At 49.8% G+C, this 25,427-nt stretch overlaps 2 protein-coding genes across 6 annotated transcripts; both read left to right on the top strand.

Moving 5' to 3' along the window:
* The first annotated feature begins 1,688 nt into the window (after positions 1-1,688).
* LOC104257834 (ectonucleoside triphosphate diphosphohydrolase 2) lies at positions 1,689-13,130 on the top strand. Its single transcript, XM_009812742.2, has 9 exons — positions 1,689-1,802; positions 4,051-4,168; positions 5,872-6,022; positions 6,758-6,917; positions 8,237-8,464; positions 9,563-9,835; positions 10,673-10,768; positions 11,712-11,846; positions 12,900-13,130. Exons 1-9 carry the CDS (start codon positions 1,689-1,691, stop codon positions 13,128-13,130), a joined length of 1,506 nt encoding a protein of 501 aa, XP_009811044.2.
* Positions 13,131-23,275: 10,145 nt separating this feature from the next.
* Positions 23,276-25,318, top strand: TUBB4B (tubulin beta 4B class IVb). Of its 5 annotated transcripts, XM_059828850.1 has the most exons (5): positions 23,276-23,369; positions 23,464-23,572; positions 23,650-23,760; positions 24,251-24,342; positions 24,949-25,318. In XM_059828850.1, exons 1-5 carry the CDS (start codon positions 23,313-23,315, stop codon positions 25,309-25,311), a joined length of 732 nt encoding a protein of 243 aa, XP_059684833.1. In that variant the 5' UTR covers positions 23,276-23,312; the 3' UTR covers positions 25,312-25,318. The 5 variants fall into 5 exon arrangements, with proteins under 5 accessions (XP_059684833.1, XP_059684829.1, XP_059684830.1 ...); XM_059828846.1 differs by having other exon boundaries at positions 24,251-25,318; XM_059828847.1 differs by having other exon boundaries at positions 23,464-23,576; positions 23,645-23,760; positions 24,251-25,318.
* Positions 25,319-25,427: the final 109 nt, after the last annotated feature.

Below are 25,427 nucleotides of genomic sequence, written 5' to 3'. Positions count from 1 at the left end.
GCTCCACGCATCCCACGTGCAGCATTTCTTCGAGACGGGAGGACGCCCGAGGCACCTGTTTTCTTTGCGGCACTGCAGCAAGCTGAACTGCTGCACGAATCCGCACCAGCGAAGTGCGTGGAAGCCTGCTTGTCCTCCTGGGCAGACGTGAGAGCAGAGGGGGGAGGACTGCCAGCACTCTGGCAATTTAATCCATGTCCCCGTTGCAAAGTAGAGCGTTGCCATCCCAATGGTTTGGGTTGGAAGGGACCTTTGAAGATCACCCAGTCCAATCCCCCTGCCGTGGGCAGGGACCTCTTTCACTAGATCAGGTTGCTCCAAGCCCCGTCCAACCTGACCTTGAACACTTCCAATGATGGGGCATTCACAGCTTCCCTGGGCAACCCGTTTCAGTGTCTCACCACCCTCATCAGAAAACATTTCTTCTTTATGCACAATCTAAACCTACCCTCTTTCAGTTTAAAACTGCCGCCCCTCGTCCTGTCACTAAAGGACATCTGCAGATGCATTCTAGTGGCTGACCAGCAAAATCTGAACTGGAGTCTAAACTCTGCAGGAAGATGAGGCCTTTCTGGCACTTTGCCTAAAACAACTCTAAGATGGAGAGATGCATCTCTAAATATCCCTGCAAGACCAAGAAGGTGTCATTCCTTTAGCTCTGCAGACAGAGGCCTGGCTGGTGAAGACCTCTGGTGTGGACGAGATGGCCTTGCCAATAAATGCTCCAGCTCACACAAACCAAAACATTTCTTTAAAGGAGTTGCACTTTTATTCCTATACCCAGTCTCTGGGAAATGGATGGGGACAGTCTGAAGGAAGCACCTCTCCTGAGACTAACACATTTTGCTTCAGAAATTCTGGTTTCAGGGACATGTCTTTGTGGCACCGGAAAGGAGAAAGCAGGCGCGTGTTTTGTAAAGCCTGGGGGTTGGTTATCTTTCGTGGGGAGGCTGTCAGGAAGGGGTGTACAGGCACCTATGCTGACACTGGCCGTCTGGGGGCAAAAGACCCGAGCAGCTCCCGCCGTCTCCCCACCACAGCAAAGACCAAACCAGCCAGTGTCTCCTGCAGGTGGAAACCCAAACTTGCAGATGTTTTCCTGTCCCAGGTGCCACCTGAGAGTGAACAAGGAGGAAGGAGCAGTCTGAAGGAACCGGGCAGAGTGCCCGCGTTCCGCCCCAACCTGATGACACGTGCTTGCAGGGAAGCACCCCAGGTCCACCCTGAGCACCCAGGTCCTCAGATATAAAGTAAACTCAGCAACAAGGAGTTTCCCCATTTCTAATTTTGGCAGCTAGCACTGCCAGGCACAGAATACCAAACGGATGAGTTTCGCCTGCTTTCTGCTTATTACACAGCTGAGTTAACCCCACATTTCTGTTTACCTCAACCCCGTCGCCTGGGGCAGTTTCGAGGTTGCACCGATGCCTTTGCAAAGCTAGCACTGGAACGGGCATGAAGCGTCATTTTATTTATTGCATGGAGCGATGGAAGGGAGAACTGCCTGACGCATCGCAGCCTGGCCCACGCGCTCCTTGTGGTCCCTGTGGCTTGGGGCTGGGCTGAAGTCAGAGCCTGGCCCCGGCCCCGCCTTTCTCCTCTTTTTAAAGGTTGTAAAAAGCAGCTGCTGTCAGTTTGCTTCTCCACTGCTTCCTCTTTTGACTCTTTGCGAAAGGAAAAACCGCTTCATGTCTTGGCGTGAACTCCTTCCCCCCTGGCTGGTGATCGTAGCGGGACTGACGGGCATCGTGCTGCTTTGCATCTCCACTAAAGATGTGCCCGTCTCCCCTCTCAGGACCAAGGTAAGGGCGTCCGCCTGCCCGAGGGGTGGCCAAGCCGGGGGTCAAGAGGGGCAGTAAGCAGAGGACCTTCTTGTCTGTGGGACTGCTTCTTAAGGAGAACCTGCCTGTTTCCTTGTGCAAGCCGGGCATTTAAACTAAAACCTGGTGTGTTTTGTTGCTTTTTACATTCATTGCACTACTGACTTAGTTACTAGCCCAAAACAGCAACAGGAGGGGACTAGAACAAGACTGAGAGGATGGGTTTGCATCCTTCAACATGCTGTAGCTTTTCAAACTGAAAACAAGCCAAACCCCTTGGCTGGTCAGGGAAATACAGGCTGGATATCATCCAGAAGAGGTGCTCACCACAGGCTGAGGAGAGGCAGCCCATGTCAGGAGCCACCCCAGCACGGCAAGGGACCAGTGGTGTCAGTGGAGGGAAAGACCTAGGTCCCTCTTGAAAGTCAGTAGGAATTTGGCCCTGAACTGCTGCTCTGCCTTTAAAAAAAAAAATAGTATCTTCCATGCCTCTTCTGTCCTCTCTTGATTTTAACCGAAGAGCCAACCTGCTCTGTACAGGGGGGTCAGATCTGCCCAGTGACCGGGGGTTAACGCCCATCCGCTCTGCATCTTGATGCACCACTGCTGAGGTGAGATCAGAGGCACGCTATGGTTTACTCAAACAGAAGTAGGTTAACCTGTGTGTTTAGGGATACTACCCCTCCTCCACGCTCCTCTCAGAAAAAAAATTGGACTAAAAAACCTCCTTACTGCTCCATGCTCTGCCCAGCGAGTGCTCTGCCCTTCCCCGCTGTTGAGCTGGGGCAGAAACGCAGCGATTCCTTCTCCTCCCTTGCACTCCCAGCAGCAGCCTCTCATTTTGTGAAGGAGGAAAAAAATCCGTGTTTCTCCGCCAATACCATTCGTTTCTTCCTCTTCTGCGGCAGCTGACATGTCCCTGCGAGAAATAGGAGCTGTCACTCATGTGGGAGGATGCCAGCAGGCTTGGGCAGGGAGCGCCATCCTCCTTCCGCATTTCTGCTCCAGCTCCAGTCCCACCAGCTCCTGGCCCGGGCGCTGGGTCTGGTGCAGCTGGGAGCTCCCAGGAAGGCAGCAGACAGCCAGGTTTGCTCAGAGGCTGCAGCCAGTCTCTGTCCTGTGCTAAAACCCTTCTGACAGCGTTAACATCAACCTCTCAAGAGGCTTCTCCTCCCACTCAGTCACAGCTACAACTATTTCTGTGCAAGATACAGCTTAGACCATGCACTACCACATACCTCCCAGATCTCATGAGTTTCTTTCCTGTCTGTGTAGGAGATGTCCCAGTTTGAAGTCATGTAATAGCGGGGAGAGGAGGAGACCCTAGGCTAGCACCAGGGCTATTTTTAGTGTGGGGACATCCAAAACAGCCACAGGGCTGTGCTGCAGGGTACCCCAGTGGCCTCTCATTTCCTAACCTCACATGTGAGGTGCAGCTCAGCAAAGCTCAGTCAGCAGCAAATAGACCAGATGTTGGGCTGCAAAGAGACTAAGAAAGCCCTCAGCCTCACTTCTAGGCAACAGGAGAACTGTCAGTGGACAAGGTGTTGAGAAATCTCATGTTCGTTACTGCTGTTTCTGCCAAGACATTATCTCGGTCTCCGCAGGGCTGCTGTGTTGTGTTGGACAGTGTATGTGCTGGTTGGTCCCAGTGCGCTGCAGCTCCCGCAGGTCTGGCATGCATTGGGGCAAACCCAGCCCATGTCACACCACCTCCGCAGTGGGGCATCAAACAGATGTGGCAGTCTTGGGTTCCTCAGAAGCAGGAACAAGCCGCAGTCCTCCAATTCCTGCATGAAACCCTTATCTCTTTAGCAAACCAATCCGGCAGCAGTTTGAGTCCCAGAATCAGCCGAGAGCCTGTATAGTGCCATCTCCCATTGCTTTAGGACCTGTTTTTTCCTGAGCTCCACATGGCTCAGCTCTCAGCGGAAGCCCTCTACCTGATTTCAGGAACAGCTACAGAGCATGCCACTGTAGGTCTGATGTATTTCTGGGTGTTTCTCCACTCCTGCTGCTCTTCATGTATATTCAGAAATGCAGATGGTTCCCTGCAAATCCACATCATCTTCTGGCTTCACCCTTTCTTTGAATGTAAAAAGCTAACTCAAATACTGCAGTGCAGGCCCATGGGTTACCCAGAATACCTACGTAACACTGAGTAAGCCCGCAATAGCAAAGCAGCATGCATTCAGTGGTGTTTATCTAGAATGTTTTGGGGTTTTTCCAGTATGGCATTGTTCTGGATGCTGGCCCATCCCGCACCATCCTGTTCATCTACCAGTGGACCACCACCAAGGCAAACAAGACCGGGGTGATCAGGGATTGTAGTTCCTGTCCCGTACAAGGTAAGATGCCTGATTCATGCTCGATGGTCTGTGGCACTAGCATGGGATGGATGGAAACCTAGAGAACTGTGCATGGACCATCGCTGCAATTTCCTTGCCTCCTGTATCATCTAGCTGTACACTGAAAGAGTGATGACAGTGAAGCACAGGCTGCTTATTTTCAGCATGGGTCTTCTTGATATGGGCAAATTTAGTCATACACAGCTGGACATCAGAGCACTCAGCAGTAGCAGGGGACAGGTTTTTTGGCCTGCTGCAGGCAGGGAAGCACACAGAGGGGCTGGGGCTGGTCCTGATGTCCACGTGGATCAGTGGCAGAGCCAAGGTTGCGGAGCTTCTCACCCAGGCGAGGCAGTGAACAGCAACAGAGACAAATCTGGCTGCAGGGTGACTCCTGGTATCTTCTGCCTCCTCCTGACTGCACTCTGGGCAGTAAGCGGTGTAGCTCCAGGACAACAGAGGTCTGAAGACTCTGACACCCTATGCGAGGTTTGACAGCACAAGCATGAGTTCAGTTTGGTTTTAGGTGTCACGTTTTAGAGAATATTGGGGTCTTCCTCACTAGTTTGAATCGGTTTGGCCCTGCCAAAGCCAGCTGAAAGGGTTTCATGCATTAATGCTTGGGGTTTTCCTTCCCTATCTCTCAATCTCACTTTGATGTTGAAGCCTGATTATAGCAGGATGCTGGGAAACCCTGAACTCTCAGTAGCAGTGTGCTGTGGGAGGGCAGCTGCACAACAAGCAGGGAAGAAGGTTTGTGCCCTTGCAGACTGTAAACAATACAAACCACATACAGAAGATGCAATAAGGGCTCCCTGAAACCTTGCATGTGTCCCTTGACTGCTGCCATGTTCACTGGCTGGGTTAAAAACAGCGACTGTAGCTCAGTACTTGAAGACTTATTTGAACCTACTGCTGGAAGAGTGCGTCAGCAGCAGCAAGAGATCCAGGCAGGGGTCTCTCCCAGATGTGAGTAGTCATCCTTGGTCTGCATGGCAGGATGGTCACAGCCTTTGAGTGGCCATAGGCAGGCTGCAGCTCAGCCCTATACAGGGGCCAGGAGAGCAAAGCACATGGTGAGGGAGTCACACAGGCAGGAAGATGAGTGGGCCAGAGGATGGGGAAGCGAGGCTCTTTCTGGGTAGTAGTTCAAAACCAGCATTTAAGACCTCATTGAATCTTGCTGGAAAGATGAGTCGAGACTTGCACACAGCTTCTCTCCACACAGCACCAGCTTCCTCTAGAGCAGAGGTGTCTTGCTTGCAGGCGTGGGACTCGGAAGCCACCTCCGCCAACACAAGAGGAAGTGGCTGGAGGAGAGAGGTGGCACATGACTCAGCTCTGCCTGCATGGCAGTGTGTCCTTTTGCTTATCTTTTATAGCGGCTAAATCCACATTTCTTCCTCTGGGCTGAGACAGCCTCAGCTGTTGCAGCAGTCTTGGGGCTCATAAGTGGTCATTTATGGGATGTCTCAGCAGCAGAGCTAGGGTTCTCTTTGTGTGATTTGGGATTTCTATGCATGTGCTGTTTTGCTCCCTGTATCATATTTTAGCAGGATGGCTACCTGGAGGAACTCCTTCCTTCTGCCTGTGACAGGTCCTGTCTTTAACCATGCCCTAGGACAGCAACCTCTTGGGCAACAGCTGTCTCACTTCTCCCATATCTTTCCTTAGAAAATTTCATTCTTTCCTCTGGTCCTCAGGTCTGGGAGTCTCCAACTACTCAGATTCTCCTCAGAAAGTAAGGAAGAGCTTGGAGCCATGTTTGAACTGGGCCCAGAAGGAGATCCCGGCAGAGCAGCACAGCCAAACCCCCCTCTACTTGGGAGCAACCACCAGCATGAGGCAGCCGAAGTGAGTGAATGTTGCAAACCCACACCCAGAGATCAGCACACGTCATGCGGATCATTCTGTAAATGCATCTCACCTTGTCTGCTCTGCAATGTGTTTCATCCCTAATCTGCTAGTCAGGTAAACCTTCTTCAGGTCCCCACGCACTCAAGGGGAGTACAGCATGGCTGTGTCTCCGTACTGTCCACCCAAGCAGCCAGGAAGATGACAGTCTTGCTACTGCTACCAGTCTGTGTAAAGTCTCCTTCGCAATAAGTCCTTGGGAAGACATCTGTCAGTCTGGAAGCTGAAGTTTATGTGACAACCCACATGGGTGTGCAGGGGTGCTTCTTGTCAGCAGGTTGGGAGTGGTGGTGTGAAGATCCACCTTATCATACACACTTTTGTGGACCCTGTTCTCAGTCCCCTCATTACTGGGACCTTTATCTCCTTGTAGGCACTGGGGAAAAGTAAGGTCTGGAGGGGGCCAGGTCAATGGGGCAAGGCCACAGGATCCCTCAGTGGCAGAGGGTACTAAACTCCCAAATTCTCGAATGGTGGCACAACTGCGCAAATCATCCCTCTGCTGTCCTTGCCCCCAGTGTCGTGTGAGGGGAGAGGGAAGTAGCATCAGGATTGGGATTGTCATTGTGTCTTTGTGCTACTACCCAAAGCGGGGAGCACAGCAGCAAGCCCTGCAGGCTGCTCCTTGCAGGGTCCTGTAACAACAAATGTGCCTTCTTTTTCTTTTCTGTTTAGCCTCACCCATCCCATCCTCTCTGACGGTCTCCTTGCAGCCCTGACTGTGGCCCTGAGGTCATCCCCCTTTGACTTTCAGGGGGCACAAATCCTGTCCAGTCCAGACAAGGAAGCATTCAATTGGGTTGCTGTTAATTATGTCCTGGAGAACTTCTTCAAGGTAAAGGATGATCCTGGCTGGGGAGTACAGAACTGAGCTGAGCAATTCCCATTAGCAAATAGCCAAAGAAACATATGGAGAGATGATTAAAGCCCTGTACTTTAAACAATGCTTAAAAGTCCAGCTTGCACTGCCTTTTGGAGGAGGCAGGCTATATCCAACACCAGCTGGTTGGGGTACATAATGTGAGATGGTTAAAACTGGATTGAAGGATCAAACCTCTAATACAGCCATCCATGGACATGCTCATGCAGTTGCTGTAACAGATGTGAGGTTTTCTGCACACCACATCCAGGATGCTCACAAAGATAACCTTACATACCCTGGCCCTGGGTGTCAACAAGAACTCCACTGCCCTGAGTCCCTGCAGCTCTAACTCAGCACCACTGTCAAACAGGCGTTGCTGCTACGTCTGTGGGGTGCTGTGGGATTGTCATTGAGTCCAGCTGTCCCATGGGACATCCTGTGGATGATGGACAGAGAAGCAGAGTCTTTTGCCACCAAAGCAAAAGCCCATCAAATTTCCTCTCATTGAGACACTAGCAAGAGTATAGCTGGGTGTCCGCAGCACAGGGGTCTGGTCTGTATTCAGAAGGCACTCATTACAAAAAGAATGCATTTAAGTTTTCTTACTCTGCCCAGGGCTTCTCAAGCCAAAAGGTCTCAAGAAGAACTCCAAGTGCAAGAGAAAGGTGGATCAGAGAGCAGAGGCTGAGTTATTTCAGAGCAGGGAAGTAAAAAGCAGTTCTGGTAGCCAGCAGATAGCTGGTTAGGGAATTGCTAGCCCTGCTGGCAGCAACCCAGCCTCCCCTGGCCAGGGACAGAGTGCTTACACCCGCAGTCAGCGTAAAATTCCCTGCCTGTACTGCTATCTTCAGCACTGCCAAAAATCAGTTCTGCAAGACAGCAGGAAATGAAACCACAGGGTTCTTCTGACAGGAGGATCACTTTAGCATCAAGGCAGCACTTGAAGCCCATATCTGCCCACCCGGAAACTTCCTTCCCATTCCCCACCAGCACCATCCTCTCCTCTCTCCCCTGCTCCTACCTGCTGAGACCACTGCCTTGAACAGCCATTCGGGATGTTTGCTCTTGCTGGCTGTGCGGAGCTGGCTGTGCAGATGGCAGTGCTTGTACAATGGCCCCTCTGTTCCTTCCAGAGCCACCGGTTCAGCATCCTTATGTCCTGTGGGGAAAAAAAAGTTGGGCTGTACTGTAGCAGAAAGCCGCTTTCTCTCTGTGTGCACTAATGCTTGCATCTGACCACAACTCAGATGTAGAAGTCTTAAGAACTGACCTCTCTGGTTGTTTTGGGTCAGTACGACTGGCGAGGACAGTTGGTCCCCTCCGGAAAGGGGATGGCAGGAGTCCTGTCCATGGGAGAAACCTCAGCACAGCTCACTTCCAAGGTGGAAGAAGGGAACCAGGCACCAAAAGAGGGAGTGAGGCTGCAGCTGTATGGGCAGACGCACAATGTGTACACTCGACACTGCCCCTGCCACGGCACGGACCAGCTCCGCAGCAGGCTGCTCTCTATGCTCATTCAAGTGAGTATCTCCCAGAAGGGCATTTGCAAGGTTCCTGGATACAATATCAACCCTCTGCACTGAGTAACAGTTGCATAAGGCATAGCTGCTAATGTGCAAAATGTCAATCACTGTGTTTAATAGAAGGCCTTTGCATATATCTAAAAAACCCCAGTGCTTTTGTCAAACATGCTCTCTATGCCCAAATCGATGCCCTCCAAGCAGACACACAGGCACCCATTCCAGACTTTCCTCCTTGCAGGCTCTATTTGGCTCCTTACTTAATACACATAAGCACAAAATTGCTCCCCAGAGGTGCTAAGATCACCTTCAGGGTGGAGGGAGGCAAAGACTTCCCTTGTCTTCTCTGAACTGCGCCTCCACCCTAGCAGGGGAGCCTAAACAACAGCACCCAGGAACCAACCAGGACCTTCCATTTGGGGTATTTCTGTCCTTTGCTGACTTTAACCCTGAAGCAATCTTTGAAAGAGCAATATTTCATTTTGAAAACATGCAGGTGTTTTGGTTCTTCCAAACTTTGTTTCACTTGAGGCGGGGTGGCATGTTCAGATGCAAACTCAGGAATCATTTGCCTCCACCAAAAATTATTTTTTCAGCAATAAACTACTCACTACCCATCCACTTGCCTCCCTATAAACCACACCTCCCCTTATTTGAGGCCTGAACGTCCCCACAGTTATCTTGGGGAATTCCCAGAGATAAGAAACACCGATTCTTAAGAGGTTGAGCCATTTGGAAGGCAGACTAGAACAGCCTCTTTCTTGCAACTAGAAAGCGTACAGGATTCATTGAAATTTTATTTCTGGTCTAAGGGAAAGCAGGTGGGGCTGCGACCCCTCAGCCTCCCACAGCAGGTCCAGTCACTGCAGCTTGCCCTGAACTCCGCAGGAGCTGGAGCCTGCTGCATCAGTCTGGGTCTTGCAGTTGACTAGCTGAGATAAAGTTTGGCAAACCTTTGCAGCCTGCCTGCTCGGTTACAACATTGTGGTGCCAGAGGAAAACTGTTCTTCACTGTGTTACATTTTGTCTTCTTTGTGAAGCCCTGGGATGCCAACCTCCTCTCTTGCTGCCTGTGTCGCTGTTTTATTTTGCCTCTAGGATCAGAGAAGTGCTAAAACTGTGTCTAATCCCTGCTGGCCCCTCACCTACTCCCGGGAAGCGCAGTGGCAATCTGTGCATGCTGGGCCTTGCGCCGTCAGTGATGACGTATCGGACATCCCTGGCCCTGAGGAGGTCTTCAACATCACCGGCTCCAGCAATCCCACCGCCTGCATGAGACTTGTGCAAAGCCTGCTCAACTCTTCCTCTTCCTGCACCTTCTTCGAGCATTCCCTCAGCAGTGATTTCAAGCCCCTCCGGACCAGGTTTCTGGTGGGTTCTCATTTACACTGGGGTAAGCAACTGGTATGGAGAACCCATGAAACGGGACCAGTTTGATCGTTAATAAATACAGTGGGAATAGCCATGCTGTGCCCTCTGCTAGCCAAGACAGCCAGTGCTCTGGCTAACGCTGTACACATGCACGCTTGCCCTCTCCCCCTCATTGGCGCACAGCTGTTCAAATACGGAGCACAGGCTTCCCACCAAGGACTGTGGTAGGGCTTTCTTCATCCATGTCTCAGCAACGTCTGCTAGTGAGACAAACTCTGGGGCTCCACAGAGCCAGCTGGGACAGGACAGCCAGGAGTTGCACGCTGAGCAGATCTTCCCACACGAAGTCGGTGGTGAAGCTGAAGATCCCCTGCCACTCCCTCAGCAAACATCTGGGCATGCTGCACCCCAAGCGTGCTTATATCTGAGACCCTGAATCTAGTGCCCAAAGTCATTGGGTTGTTAAGCCAGGACCAGCTCAAGACCCTAGGACAAACCGAGTGCATTTTAGAGGGAGGAATTACAGAAATCTCCCCTGCTCCCGAGAGCCTCCCATGGACATGGTGCCAAGGAGCATAAGGCCCTGCCTACTTCTCCAGACAGGGCCAGAAAGGCTGCTGCGTGCAAACTAGAAACAGTCCTGTTTCCATCTCCAGACAGTAACAGATCCTGCTTGTCTTCCTTGCACCCATCGGAGGCCCTCTAACCACCAACACAAGCACACAGGAAGGGCACCCTGGCAATGCGCCCCACAGCTACTGCCACTTTCCTATAGGCACCATATGCAAGGATGCAGAGCGAGGTCCAACCTGATGATTTTTTCTGCTCCTGTTGTAGGTGATTTCTAAGGCCATGGATTTCATGAGAGAAACTGTACCCTCTCCTGACTTGGGTCAGGCAGTCAACAGGCTTTGTGGAATGTCCGTCAAAGAGGTAACTATGGAATAACTTAGTGTGCAGGGAGAGCGGGAAGTAAGGAACAGTCTGTTGCAAAAGCCCATGTGGCTCAGACCGACAGAGCCATAAGCTACTGTCTCCCTCAGGGAAGAACTTGGATTCTCCTTGTTTTGTTGGGTTTTTTTTACTTTGAGGAAACATGCTCCACTTATTTTCTTTCCTCTCAAATCCCAGCTGCTGCTGGACTTAAATGAAAAGCCGCAAGTACCTTTTACTGCGTATTAAGGAGTAAACAGGAAGGCTGTCTACTCACTCCTGTACATCACCTTGGTCTTCCTGTTACCCTCCTCTCCTTAAGTGCAAGGAACACATCTGCTCAGACTCCAGGGACTTTCCCACTTCACCGGGGCCCATGGAGACCAAGCCAGGGGGGAACCTGTACATTCTTTCCCTCAGTTGGTAGCTTATGAGGTCACCCTCATTTGCACCTACACTGACCGAGCATCCACAGTAACATTCAAATTGGACAATTTCTACAGGGTTTGCTAATGGGGTAGCAAAGCCCCTAAGCAGTTCCCTAAAGCTGTCTCTTCTGGATAGACGAGAAAGATCCTATTAATGCTCCTATTGAGTGAAAGGCTGCAGCATTAGCCTAACCTAATTAGAGAGCAGAGAATCATACAAAGCAGTTCACCTGCAAGGTGTAGAAGACCTGGCTGCCAGTCCTGCTGCTCTTGGAACTGCCTTGTCTTTAATAAGATGGGAACAAAGGCACCAAGAGATGACACTGGTTCCCAGGCCACAGCCCAGTGGGTGCAGGAAGCACGGTTTCAGTCTGCACAGGACACAAACCTCTTCTCCAGTCCCACAGTCAGTCCCAGAGCAGGAAAGGAGAGGTTATAGCAGGCCTGAAATTCAGCTACTGAATATTTACTTCTTTTATTTTTTTCCCCCCATCTTCTTTTGGAAATGACACCAGTTGGTCAAGGAGTCCCAGACAAGCCTGGATACACTTGCTGATTACTGCGCTGTGTCTGCCTTCATCTTTCATCTCAGTACAAAGGGATACACGTTTGACTTTGACGTGCCTGTTTGGACTGCGTTCCAGAAGAAGGTCAGTTACCTACAGAGTGGCATTTCCAATTACAAGGGAGGGTTTGTTTCAGCAAAGTCAGCCTGTCCCCACTCCAACAAGCCCTAACCAGGTAGGTTTCTCCAGCAAGAAGTTTTTGCAAAATAAATTCACAAGTGTGATAAGCAAGAAAACTGACTCTGTCAGAGAGCTAGAGATTACACTTGTTCCCACTGAAAAACACATGGGTCAAAACCTCATCTGGAGCAATACCATCTTTAAGAGTCTATGCCCAACAGGGAAGGAAGTATGACTTGAACACCACTTAATGCTAAGGACAAACTGCTGGTAATATTTCCTGAGCCAAAAGATGCTGCCCTACCTCTTTGCAATCACCTTTATGCTAGTGAGGGTTTATAACTGGCTTGTAAGGTCTGAAATTGCTTCAGGATCTGGAGCCCCTAAGGAAAGAAGGATTTAATTCAGGTCCTCCCCTTCACAAAAAAAAAGAAAGCCTATTCCCAGACCTCTTCTCAACCCACCAGCAAAGGCATAGTCCTGCCGAGCAGAGCCACATCAGCAACAGCGGTTCAGTCAGCCACATGGTGATCATCAGACCAAGGCAAGGTAACAAGGTAGGTCGAGGGTCCATCCAGGGAGCCCAGCCCGGAAAGCCAGAGACAAGCTACCAACAACAAAGGGCTAAGGTTCAGCCAGGCAGCAGGGCCAGAGACAGAACTACTCACAATGTAGACCTAAGGTCCACCTGGGAAAACCAGTCAGTAAGCAGGAGAAAGAACAGCACACACCTACACCAGAGCTCAGAAGAGAGGCGGCTGCCCAGGCCAGAGCTTAAATGGAGGTCCCAGGCCCACGGGCAGAGGGGGTGGGTGGAAGCCCCGGGTGAGGCTAGTCAGGGCAATTAAGGCCTATTAGCGCACTTGGGGCACTGAGGGTGGGAGAGCTCATTTCAAGCCTAATCCTTGGATCAGTCTCAAATAAAGTATGCAAGGCCTTGGGCCTGTGCACAGAAACACAGCTGGGGTCCAGACTGTCTCCTTCTCTTCTGACCTCTCCTCTTTTTTATTTCAATAGATGGGTGATACATCATCTGGCTGGAGTCTTGGGTACCTGCTGAGTCTGACCAACACCATCCCCCAGGACAGCCCAGGCTTCCTCAAGGGGATTGAACCGGGGGTCTGGTCTTTGCTCCTTATCCTCTTTGTCGTGCTGCTCACTGGCTCCTTCATGCGCATCTCATACCGAGTGATGGTCAAGGAAAACAGCTTCAGTAACAGGAACAGCAGTGTTTTTGATGACAACTGACAGTTATCCTGCAACTCGATACTCTTGGCAGAAGGCAGCTAACAGGGTACATACAGAAATCACACAGGTGTAAGTCACTGAAGGATGCAAGTGATTTTCCTGCAGGACTCCCAGAGCCTCAGTGACTTATTTCAACTTTCTAGCACTTGCACTACTGTACTTTGAGAAAACTGATCCTGCTCTACAGGAAGCCTGTGATTCCCGGTGGATAGCAAGCTATTCGTTCTCCAAATGAGAGCAGCCTGCACAGATCTTGCTTGGGCTGCAGCTGAGTTTACTAGTGCCAACCTAATGAAACGATGCCTCTGAGCAGGCAGGCCCTGAGCTATTGTAAAGTTAATATTGAATAATCCTGCCTAATCAGGAGAGGTGGTGTCTGAAAAAGGTGCTCTGTCCCCTTCTGGAAGGATTAAAAATTAATCATAATATAACAGCCAACTTGCTTCCATGTTCTGGGGAAGAAAGCAAGTATTTTCTGCCTTCTACTACTGACCTGTCTGTTCTTCCACCTCAGCGATGGTATCCATGCATCCCATCCAGCGAATGCTCCTGCTGACCAAGAATCTTTCAAAAGCAACAGTTTTTGGTCTTGGTCTCTACAAAATGTGCAGAGCATCAAAGGCAAAACAAAGGGCACAGACACGCAGCTGAGTTCCTGTCTCGCAGCTGAGTCATGGCAACACAGGGTTAAAATTGCCAATTTAAACTCTTTAACCAGGACCTAAATTAACACATTTCATTTCACATCTACTAAAATCAGGTGCACGCTGTGCTGAAGTTCACCAGTTCATTCATTTGCACTGAACTGCTTGTCTCACTGACTCTGAAAATGGAGTATCTCATTTAATATTGTCCATTAGACAGGACAATAGAGCAGACCCAGGAACAGAAGCTTTCCTGATTGTCAGTCCAATGACTTTCATATTAGACTGTGACCAGAGTTACTTCATAATCCAATACTCAGGATTCCTCCTGGACTTGGCAGTCGTTCGAGCTCCTCTGGTCTGGTCTGTTCTGCTCGTCTAAAAGGTGAGGTGCTGTACAAATTCCCTGTGAAGAAAAGGGATGGATTCAGACTAATGCTGTCCTTTGACTAAAGCATTTAGAGTTCACTTCAGAGGCTTAAACACACAGGCTGTTAAAAGCCTAAGGGAGGAGTGTCTCCAACTCATTTCAGACCACTTTAAACAGAAATTTAAATGCTCACAGATGCAGTGATGTGCCTTGCAGGATTTTTAAAGCTACCATGGCACCCAAATCCTTTCAAATCTGATTATTAATCCCTTGTGCTCCCAACTCATATATAGGACACCCCTCTCCCCCGTAATATTGGGGTATTCATCAACTTTCAGACCAATTAATGAAGGTTTGGAACCTGTCAGTCAAGTTTGGAGGGGTGTGGAAACAGATTTAAACAAGCTTCATATTAATTTCTTTGAGTTGCACATTAGATATTTTTAATTATATCATGTTAATAAAGGTGTTTTAATAGACTGTCTGTGTTATTCTTGGCAAGAGATCAAAGCGGGGGTTTTATTGTGAATACAGAGTGTTTCAGCGAGGAGGATGGGGGATGCTGATTTTGCCTCTGTTTGCTCAAGAGCTATTATGCTCTGTACTTTCGGGGTACACAATGAGAACCCCTGAAGGCACTTTCTTCCCAGTGGCAGGCAAGCAGAAAATTACTTCAGATAACCTGGCTGCTGGTATTTAGTTGATGAGAGACGTGTCTACATCTTTGATGTGTTCTTTGCTCAAACCATCTGAAGAAGGTAGGAGGGATTCAGGCAAGCCTGCATAGGAAAAAAAAAAAAAAAAAGAGGTTATCAGGGAGCCAGCGATATCGGGGAAATTCCTGAGACTTCATTCCTCCTGCATCTGGAAATGCAATCATTAAACAGAGCTCTGGCACTGTGACCTGTCAGCACATAGAAGATCTGTAGGATTCCTGGATGAGATTTGCAAACTGCCCAAGAAGAATCCTACCGCTGTCAGAAATGGAAATAAGCCAGTGAGATGCCAGGAGCCCCAGGACTCCAGGTGTTCTGGCCTGCTCAGTCATTACACCTCCTTGGTTTTGAATACTAGATCACAAGGTCCAAGAGAAAAGGCCGTTGGCTGCAACTTCCCCAAGCTCTTGTTTAGAAGCTTTGGGGCTTCCATGCAGATAAGTGAGCAATTGGGCAAGAAGCTCAGCACGTCCTCCTGACACTTTACTTTTGCCTCACACATGCCACTGAGCTGTAGTGAGTGATGGCACGTACAGATGCCCTAACTTGCCCCATTAAATCCATGACACTTGAACCACCGTTTAACATCAAGCCACCCCTCTGCTATGGGAAGGCAACCCACAACCACTTGATTTAAAGCAGATCCTAAACTCTTGAGCGAAAAGCTGCCATTCTCATCAAAGGCACAGTGAGACATTTCGATGGCTGAAGTTCTTTCCCCAGCAGTCCACACACTGCAGGCAGCTCCTCCGCTCCCTCCTTTCCCATCACTCCTTCCAAAGACTGCCACTGCCATCTTCTCCTGCAGGCGGGTCGCGGGGAAAGGCAGGGGCAGGCGTATTTGTTCTCATACAACTGTGCTGCCCATCCCCAGCTGCAGCCCCCAGCAGCTAGGGTGACCAGGCGAGCTGGGCTTGGAACGGGCAGCATTGACAGTGCGCGTCTTTCTCTTTCTGTCTGGCAGAAAAAACACCCCCACTTATAGATGTATTTACTAGATGATGAGCTAGATTGGTATTTTAAAAGCCCTGAAGTGTGTTTTTAGTCATAAAAAAGGCAAAAAATAACAAAATTGGGAACCTCTGAGAAGAATGGAAACTAATAAAAGTAACATATTCCTTTCTCTCAGCTCTCTATAGAAGCAGCTCCTTCATGTCAGCACTACATAAATTTGCAGAATTAACCCCCAGATTACCTGGACAGCAGAAATCTACTTAAAAGGAGATTCTAGATTAACTCACTCACTTTGAAACGAAGACACTTGCAGCCCTTTGGTTACAATGCAATTGTGGAAATGATTAATATGAGGATTTTCTACCTGTCCATAAATTCTTTATGTTTATGCATAGCTCCCTTGCTTCTCACTCGGGCTGAACCATGACAGAGCTCTGCTGGCAGATAATGTCTGCTCACATGTAATTGCAGTTCTGCTGCTGTCAGCAAGTATCAGTAAGAAGGAAATCAAAAGCATTAGATATAAAAATTGACACCAAAATGTACTTTCTTTATTTTAGCACCAGAAACACAATAGGTTAGCTGACCTGCAGCTGGCTAGAGTGGCCTAAATTTCATTTCAGCAGGAGTATATTGGCTCCTGTCTTTCTTCCAGTACATACCATTTCCAAAGCATCATGATTCCCAACCAGTACATCCCATCTGGGTTGTACCAATGAATTCCTGCAAAAATTGAGAGAAATAACGGTTTATTGCCTACAGTCCCATTCTGCAGTACAAAGTTCACCACGACAGGACGACAGTTGTTTCCTTCTTCCCGTTCTGATGCACCCAAGCTCCCTGCGGTTGTAAGAGAGAGACCTAAGCTGAGTCCCAACCTCCCTTTCGGTACCTGGCTGTACCTGAGGCAGGGCTGTAGAGAACTGCTGCTTTTTCAGATACAGGTATTTCACAGGACGCTTATGGATGAATTAGTTCACTGGGATTTCACAGAGCTGGACTCTCTATCGGGTGCTGTCACAGATTTCCTTGCACTTGGCAAGTCGTGAGAAGGTCATGTGTGCTTCAAGGACTTTGCAAAACTTTTTGTGATGGCTGAGCAGCTCCCCATTGGTAATGCAGCGATTGTAACTCCTCCTCTCCTTGAGATACTGTCCTGCCTGTGGAGATACCCAGTTCGCTGGTTAAGGGAAGACCTCTGGAACAGCAAGTGTAGAAACAATGTACAGCACCAGGCACTGCAGTACTTGCAGTCATTTCAGTTGTTTGGGGCTGTTACAATAAACTATAATGAAATAACTTAAAATCCACAGCCACTGGTGGAGCAAATCCAGCAGAACATTAGAGGAATGCCTTTTAGGATGGCTGGACTTAGAGACCAATTAGTATGTTTTTATTTTGTTCTTACACCATGCCTATGATCATGTATCTGAATATTTTCCAGAGAAGTAGGAAGCCATATGATGTTTATATGCTAGTCACTCCTACTTCAAGAGCTAATTCAGAACACACTGAAGTAGATGGAAATGCTATCAGAAGGACAAGCCCAAATGAATACTGGGATCAGTAAAACCCCAATTTTTACCACAGCTCTCTTCATATAAAAGTCTTTTCACAATGCCATCAAACCCAGGCAAGTCAAAGTGTTTCGATGTTTTGCAAGTGCAGACATCACTGTGTACTCTTACACAGTGGAGACCAGGCAGAAGAGGTGCCGGTGACCTGGTTTCCACCATACCCTCCATATGAGACATTCAGAGCCTTCTGGCAGTGGGGTGCTTTCAGATCCCCTGTTCAAGTCAGATAAACACAGAACGTGCGCTGTTGCTCCCCTGAGTGTGCAATGACAGGGATTAGTCACAAGAGGGAGGCTGGCAGGACAGCGCCTTAAGCCTTAGGAAATCTCCAACGGCTAGTAGCTGGTCCCACGACAAATCCAATAAATTAGCAAGCAGGCTTGTCTGGAAACTTGTCAAGGAGACTCCTGATGTGGACACAGATGAAAGTCACACTGCAGTATGGAAGCTCTCTATGTGTGGGATGTGAAAGCAGCTCTAATCAGTGATTTAAGAAGCCGTGGCATTAGTGGAAGAAGGCCTCTACGCAGGGAGACGGGCACTAGCACAGAATATGGATGAAGGCTTTTTTGGAAACAAGGAGAAAGAATAATCCCTAATAGGAAGAGGGCTGCATGGGAAATTAAGACGAGGAGGTTGAGTGAGACAGAGAAATGATAAAATCAACTTTTGTGTGAAGGAAAGCTTATTTTTGTTCACAGCAGGGGGTGTCACCATATGCACACCTCATGATCGAATTAGTCACCACTTCTTGGTGGAAATTCTCCAGAGAAGCAGATCTCCTGAGTGAAAGAAGGCGATAGCTATAGGGCCTATCGCTGGACAATGTACAGCAGTGGAGCTGTGGAACTGAATGAGGGAAACTTTACAGGAACAGTGTTCGAAGTTCACTGGTTTTAAACATGAGGGAGATGTAAACTGCCAGTTAATGCTGAACCTTAGGTCAAGTAAAAGCTCGTTTAGCATTACCTTCCATTTCATTGTGATCACCGACAATGTTTAAGGCTCTCTTGAGTGCAAGCTTTGAAGTGACAGGCTCACGGCTGCCTTCTGAACTGAGGAGCTTAGTGGAAATCATCAAACCAAATGGAAGGAGCTCTTCTTCCACACAGCTTGTGGTTAAACCCTGGGACTCATCATGACAGGATGTTGTTTATGCCAAAAGTTTACATGGCTGCAAAAGGTGATTAGATAAATTCAAAATAATCCATTGGGGCTATTAAACAAAAAGTTTCTTGCTTGTGGCTAAAGAATTGCCTGAACCACCTGCTACATCCGTGTATTGCCCTGTTCTTCTTTGGCAACTGCTGCTGATCATTAGAGACGAGATACTGGATGGACCTGTGGCTTGATCCCATTCAGCTGCTCCTATTCCTCTCAAACAGGAATCCCACAACTGCACCTCTCATTCACCAGTCTCTGGAAGCAGCCCCTCACCTTCAATAACTTCCATCTCTCAGGAGCAATAATTTCTAGAAAACAAAGTATTGTTTATCCTTAGAAGTAACAATCAGAAAGACTGGAATGACAAAAGGTCTGCACATACCCACGTCATACTTCAGTGTTACCCTAACCCCGGAACGACCCCAACAGCAAAAGCTTTTCAGTTCTGGAAGCAGGCTTCCACCCACATTCGTTCTGCAGTGTCCCTCTCTTGAACTCAGGGCTTCAGATTTTTACCTATATAAACAGAATTAGTTCTGCGATTTCTGTTTGGGCTCCTGCCAGCCCCAACATCATCCCAGCCCCAGGTACTAGGCTCAGTTTAGACTAGGATGCTATTTCAGAGACACAGACTGCTATCTTGCTGGTTAAGTATCAAGAGAAGAATTATAGCCGCTGTCTGCCTGCCTGCCAAGGGGAGGGATTGTCTCCATATACCCCACAGCACACAAAGAACCCTGTAAAAGGGGAATGCGATACTCAAAAGTTAAAGAAAGTATCTCCCCACTCTGCTCAAACCAATTGTATTCACAGTAAAATCTATTCCCATGCTGAAAGCAGTACAGATAGTTAAAAAAACCACAAAACAATTAAAATAAAAAGTTAAAAAATAACTAATATTTAGTTCAACAAAACAGAAATGCAATTTACAACTTAGTTCTAACTTTACCACCATGTCTTTCTTTGGATTATACCCAGGGACTTTGGCCTGCTAATAGCAGTCCCTAATGTTTTCTAGTATCCCTGTTACAGCCATTATTTGATACAGCAAACTTACAGATGGGAAATTTAGAAGCACCTAAATGAGGTGAAACCTCCCTGCTTGTCACTTGCAGCAGGGTTCGAGGAGAGCTTTCAAAGAAATCAAATACCAGATAAAACAGATGTCTTCAGTGAAAGCATGATGTGGGAGCCACGTTCCTCCCCACCTTGCTCGAGCTGTTCCCTTCTCTGCTATCCCAGTTGCTTTCCAACTGCGCCCCGCTCCCCTGCCCCGGGAATCTGCAGCAGCATCTCTGCGCAGGCTGTCCACTAAACCAACGACATTTAAAAACGCGCTTAAGCATTTTGCTCAGGCAGGACCACAGAATGGGCAATTTTTTTCTCCCAGAATTTGCCCAATTGGCAGTGTTCCGTACAGATGGTTTGCCTTTGAAGGAATGCTTCGTGTGAGACAAGGTTCTGGCAGAAACCTGCCTCGTTACTTGCCAGCTCACCTTCTGGTATACGTGTTAATTAGCTTGCTGGGCTGCCACAGCATTAGAAGTCGCAGGGCTAAGATGGTCGGCAGCTCCAGCAGCTCTCCATGGAGATTCCTGGCAGCTTGGCTGTGTTCCTCCTCACAGAGAGCTTAGAAATACTGACATTTTACTTTAATTTTAAAAAAATGCAAAAATATTTAAAATAGAATTGTCATTTCCTGTGGATCTGCATGTAGCTAAGAACAGAAGTACTGGCTGACTGGGATAGAATTAGCAAAATAAATGTTGCATGAATAATTTGAAAGGCCTCCTAACCCATAGATCTTTAGGTGGCTGAATCACCCAGGGAAACCTCTGGACGCTCAATCACAGGAGCAAAGTTTTAGCTACCCCATAGGGTACTATCCCCTGCTCTGCTGAGAGCAACCCCACTAGCATTTTGGAGATAGATATTGGAAGTCTTAACTCAGCAGAGTATTTCCACTTTTTTGCTACCCCTGGGAACGCTGGGGGTGGCAACCATTTCTCACTCTACACATTGCAGAACAGCTTCCCAAACATTAAAGGCAGCGCAGGCTGAAGCATAAGCACAAGCTGCGAGAAGCACTGGCTACAAAGGCTAACAAAGCGAGGAAATTGATCCTTGTCACTAATGCGCAGTCCTTCGCTTCTGGCCCTGGCTGAAAAAAACCCCGTATCTGCTTTAAATACAGCAGCACTTGTACCAGCAAACCTCCTACTAGCCCTGCAGTGGCTCCTCCTGCTCCATTTTAGGGATAGTTTTCTACGGCTTCATGAGCGCAGAAGCTTGCTAATGCTGTTCTGAGTATGTCTCGATGAGAATTTATGCTGAAGGTACTTTCCTGGACAGCGGAACATAGGCAAGACATTCTACATTCTCTCTTTTTAATCAGAAAGATGACAATATTCCTTTTTTATGTTGCTCTGAAGAGATGGCATCACATCCTGGAGGAAAAGCTGTCTTTACTGATTATTACAGCTTTGTATGAAATCTTGAGCAAGTCTGATTCGGCTTCATCCTGGCTGCCTTTGATACTTAAATGATACTGAGATTTTCGATTTGGTCACCTCAAACACCTTTACAGAGAACAGAAATGTGTCGTCAGAGGGCTATTCAGAGCTGGAGTGGGCCGAGCCATCCCCTTCCACCAACTCTGGTGTGAACGCAGCCGAGTTAGCTATTCAAATCATCGTCTATAATTACGTGGGATAAATCTAGACCCTAATGCCTTTGCATTACTCAGCTGTCTCAAAGTAAACTGCATAAACCTCCTGCATTCTGGCATCGAATGTGGAGGATGAACCAACCATATGTGTGTCTTCCTAGTCCTGTCTGGGCACTTCTGGGGCTGATGAAGGTCTCTCCCAGGGCCTCCTAGAGCTGCCCAGGATCCTCTCAGGTCACTTCCAGATGCTCTGGGGCTGCTCTGAGTGCTCGTGGGCTCATTCCAGCATCTCTGGGGGAATATGTTGTTTACATGCCAGAAGTATCAATCACTATAACCCTTGTATTAAGCCAACTACCAGAGGCTATTTGATCTCCAGCAAAAGTCTTCACAGTGCTATTATTCTCCTGCCTACCTCCTCCCCTGACCCAGTCACAGAAACAGTTGGATTATTGTTATCCAAGCATAGGTCATGTGTATATAAGCTATAATGTACCTCTGCCTCATATGAATGCCTGAATGACACAGAGCACCAGCCAGATGTGCTCTGTTTGTGTAGAAAGAATTGAGGTCACCTGCTGCTTTTGCCTCAGTCCACCCCCACATCAAGGCAGCAGTTTGAGGCTAGCTAGGTTTGGAGAACCCAATTAGAAGCCTCTTTCAAGTTTTAGCTACAGTATGAAACAAGAAGAGATGCTAGGACTTGTAGACCTTGGTGGCATCCTAATGAATACAATCATAAAAAGGCTCTGCTAAAACAGCAATCAGAGTATGCTCAGTAGAAGCTGTGACCAACAGATGAACTATCTACGCAAGAATGTGCTAACAAAGTTGGATGGTAGAAAGTGAACAGTACAGCAGAGTAAGAGGCAGAGAAAAGGTAAGTGAGGGAGACATTTAGCCAGCATGGGATGCTCGGTTGCCTCATGAAAGGGCTGCAACACGCACACCCAGCCCAGGGCAGAGGTGCCATGTAGTATAGTGCTGCTCTGCCCACCCTAGGAAAGACTCGGCGAGCCAGCCGCCCACCGCGAGGCCTGTGAGAGGACGCCACCTCACACAGGCTCGCTTCCAGGCAGACACCACCTCACGCAAACGCTCCCCTCGCAGCCCAGGGCCTTCCCGCAAACGGCCTGCCACTAAGCGGCCCTCCCCGGCTGCCAGCCCCCCAGAGCCCACGCAGGCTCCCCGCAGCCCGAAGCAGAGGACAGGCCAGCCCCACTGCTCGCTGCTGCCGCAGGCCGCGCCATGGCCTAGCCCCTTCCCGCCACCCAGCGCGCGGTTGCCATAACAACGGCCGCCCGGCCCCGCTGCCTCAGGCGGCTGCGCGCCAGAAAGTGCTAGAAAGGCGCCGCAGCCCGCGCCTGCGCAGATGGGCTCCCTGCCCCCACGGCGCCGCTGCAGCGCCCCGGGGCCAACGGAGGGCGGGGGAAGGGGGTGGCAGCGGGGACGGGCGACGGAGGCCCTGCCGGAGGAGCGGAGGCGAGAGGCAGGAGGCAGGGGGGCTGCTCGGGACCCGCGGGGGAAACGGCCCGGCCAGGTTTCCCCGGAAACCTCCCACCCCCTCTCCCGCAGTAAGGAGGAGCTGCCGCCTACGCTGCGCAAAGTGCGCACACCGCTTCGGGAATAGGCGGCTGCGCGAGCCACCGCCCAGAGCCTGCTGCGGAGTCATTGCGACGGTTACTAGGACACTTTGTTTTCATCCAATCAAATGACGTTAGCTCATCCCGGAGGCCGACAGCCAATCATGCTCGACATCAATCATTCAATTAAGCCAATCGGGAGTGTCCTGAGCGAGGAGGGCGGGCATTCGTGGGCCCCGGTTGCCTAACAGTAAAATCAACAGACAGACAGGCGGAGCAAATAGGAGCCAATGAGTTGAATGACAGCGTTGCAACCAACCAGATTTCCTCATTTGTAGAGCCTCGTTATGAGTAGCCAGTACCTGCTATGGATGGTCGCCTGGGAGGGGAAAAGAAGGCTGCGCGCGCATTCCGCTGCTATATAAAGCTTGGCGGTCGCCTCACGAAGCCAGAGTCGGTTGGGGGAAGAGTGGCGTTGGCTGGGAGTGTGCTGTGCCGCCGCCATCATGAGGGAGATCGTGCACCTGCAGGCCGGGCAGTGCGGAAACCAGATCGGGGCCAAGGTCCGGGCGGTGGGCAGGGGGCGGCGGGGGGGGAGATGGGAGGGCCGGGGGCACGCCCGGCCCAGCCGCCCCTGACGCGATTTATCTCCGGCAGTTTTGGGAGGTGATCAGCGACGAACACGGCATCGACCCAACCGGTACCTACCATGGAGACAGCGACCTGCAGCTGGAGCGCATTAACGTCTACTACAACGAGGCCACAGGTAGGGCCCGGCGCCCCGCCCGCCCCCTCCCCGGGCCGCCCCCGGCGCCGCAGTCACGGCTTCTCCCTGTTTTGCAGGTGGCAAGTACGTGCCCCGCGCCGTGCTGGTGGACCTGGAGCCCGGCACCATGGACTCGGTGCGCTCCGGGCCCTTCGGGCAGATATTCAGGCCGGACAACTTCGTGTTCGGTGAGTGCGCCGGGAGCGGGGGAGGGACCTGTCGGGGAACCGGCTCGGGGTGGGGTGGGCAGGGCAGGGACGCTGCACTGCGGGCTTCCCCGCCGCACATGCTCCTGAGGCGAGCGCGGCCCCGGGAGGGGGGTTAATCCTGGCGCTTCCTGACGGGCACGAAATACCGGGGATCTGCGGATGGTGCGTGATGGCAGCTGCTGGGAGAGCAGGTCCGAGAAGGCGCAGGAGGTCGTTGCTCTTCCGATTCTCATTACCTCCTCCATAATACCAGGAGAAGCTAAATGGCTGCTGTATCATTGATAATGAATGTTTTCCATGTATCTACTGAGCCATTTCAGAGGTGCTTGTGTGAAACCACAGCACTTAGGCTGGATCAAATGAAAGCTTTTGTGGGGTTTCTCTGCAGCCCGATGCTCCTAAGCTTTGCTTGCAAGCAATAAGCAGGAAGCAGTGACCGTAATCTAATATGAAAATGGCTCTCTTCCAGGTCAGAGCGGAGCAGGAAACAACTGGGCAAAGGGCCATTATACGGAAGGTGCTGAATTAGTTGATTCCGTGTTAGATGTTGTAAGAAAGGAGGCAGAAAGCTGTGATTGTCTCCAGGGCTTTCAGCTTACTCACTCACTCGGTGGTGGTACAGGCTCTGGCATGGGTACCCTCCTCATCAGCAAAATTCGTGAAGAGTACCCAGACCGAATTATGAATACTTTCAGTGTTGTACCTTCCCCTAAAGTATCAGATACTGTAGTAGAGCCCTACAATGCCACGCTCTCGGTGCACCAGCTTGTGGAGAACACAGATGAAACATACTGTATTGATAACGAAGCCCTCTACGACATATGCTTCAGAACACTGAAGTTAACTACTCCGACATACGGTGATCTGAACCATTTAGTGTCGGCAACCATGAGCGGTGTTACCACCTGCCTGCGATTCCCAGGCCAGCTTAATGCTGACCTGCGGAAGCTGGCAGTGAACATGGTTCCCTTCCCCCGTTTGCACTTTTTCATGCCTGGTTTTGCCCCGCTCACGAGCCGTGGGAGCCAGCAGTATCGTGCTTTAACTGTGCCAGAGCTAACGCAGCAGATGTTTGATGCAAAGAACATGATGGCTGCGTGTGACCCACGTCACGGCCGCTATCTGACCGTAGCGGCTGTTTTTAGAGGCCGTATGTCAATGAAAGAGGTCGATGAGCAAATGCTGAACGTTCAGAACAAAAATAGCAGCTATTTTGTTGAGTGGATTCCTAATAACGTTAAAACAGCGGTCTGTGACATTCCACCTCGTGGCCTGAAAATGTCTGCCACCTTCATTGGGAACAGCACAGCCATCCAGGAGCTGTTCAAACGCATTTCTGAGCAGTTCACGGCCATGTTCCGCCGAAAGGCTTTCCTGCACTGGTACACGGGCGAGGGCATGGACGAGATGGAGTTCACAGAAGCTGAGAGCAACATGAATGACCTGGTGTCTGAGTATCAGCAGTACCAGGATGCTACAGCTGAGGAGGAGGGGGAGTTTGAGGAGGAGGCTGAGGAAGAGGCAGAGTAAGAGCTATGCAGATGAACACCTGTAAATTTTGTTTAAAGCTGTATGAACTCTTTCATTCAAAACTTCTCTGTCTGTGTTGTGTTCCTCTTCCTGTCTCAAAGTCACTTCAAATGCTG

This window comes from Gavia stellata, chromosome 24, assembly GCF_030936135.1.
Source record: "Gavia stellata isolate bGavSte3 chromosome 24, bGavSte3.hap2, whole genome shotgun sequence".
Lineage (NCBI taxonomy): Eukaryota > Metazoa > Chordata > Aves > Gaviiformes > Gaviidae > Gavia > Gavia stellata.
This window is presented reverse-complemented; position numbering and strand designations above follow the sequence as displayed.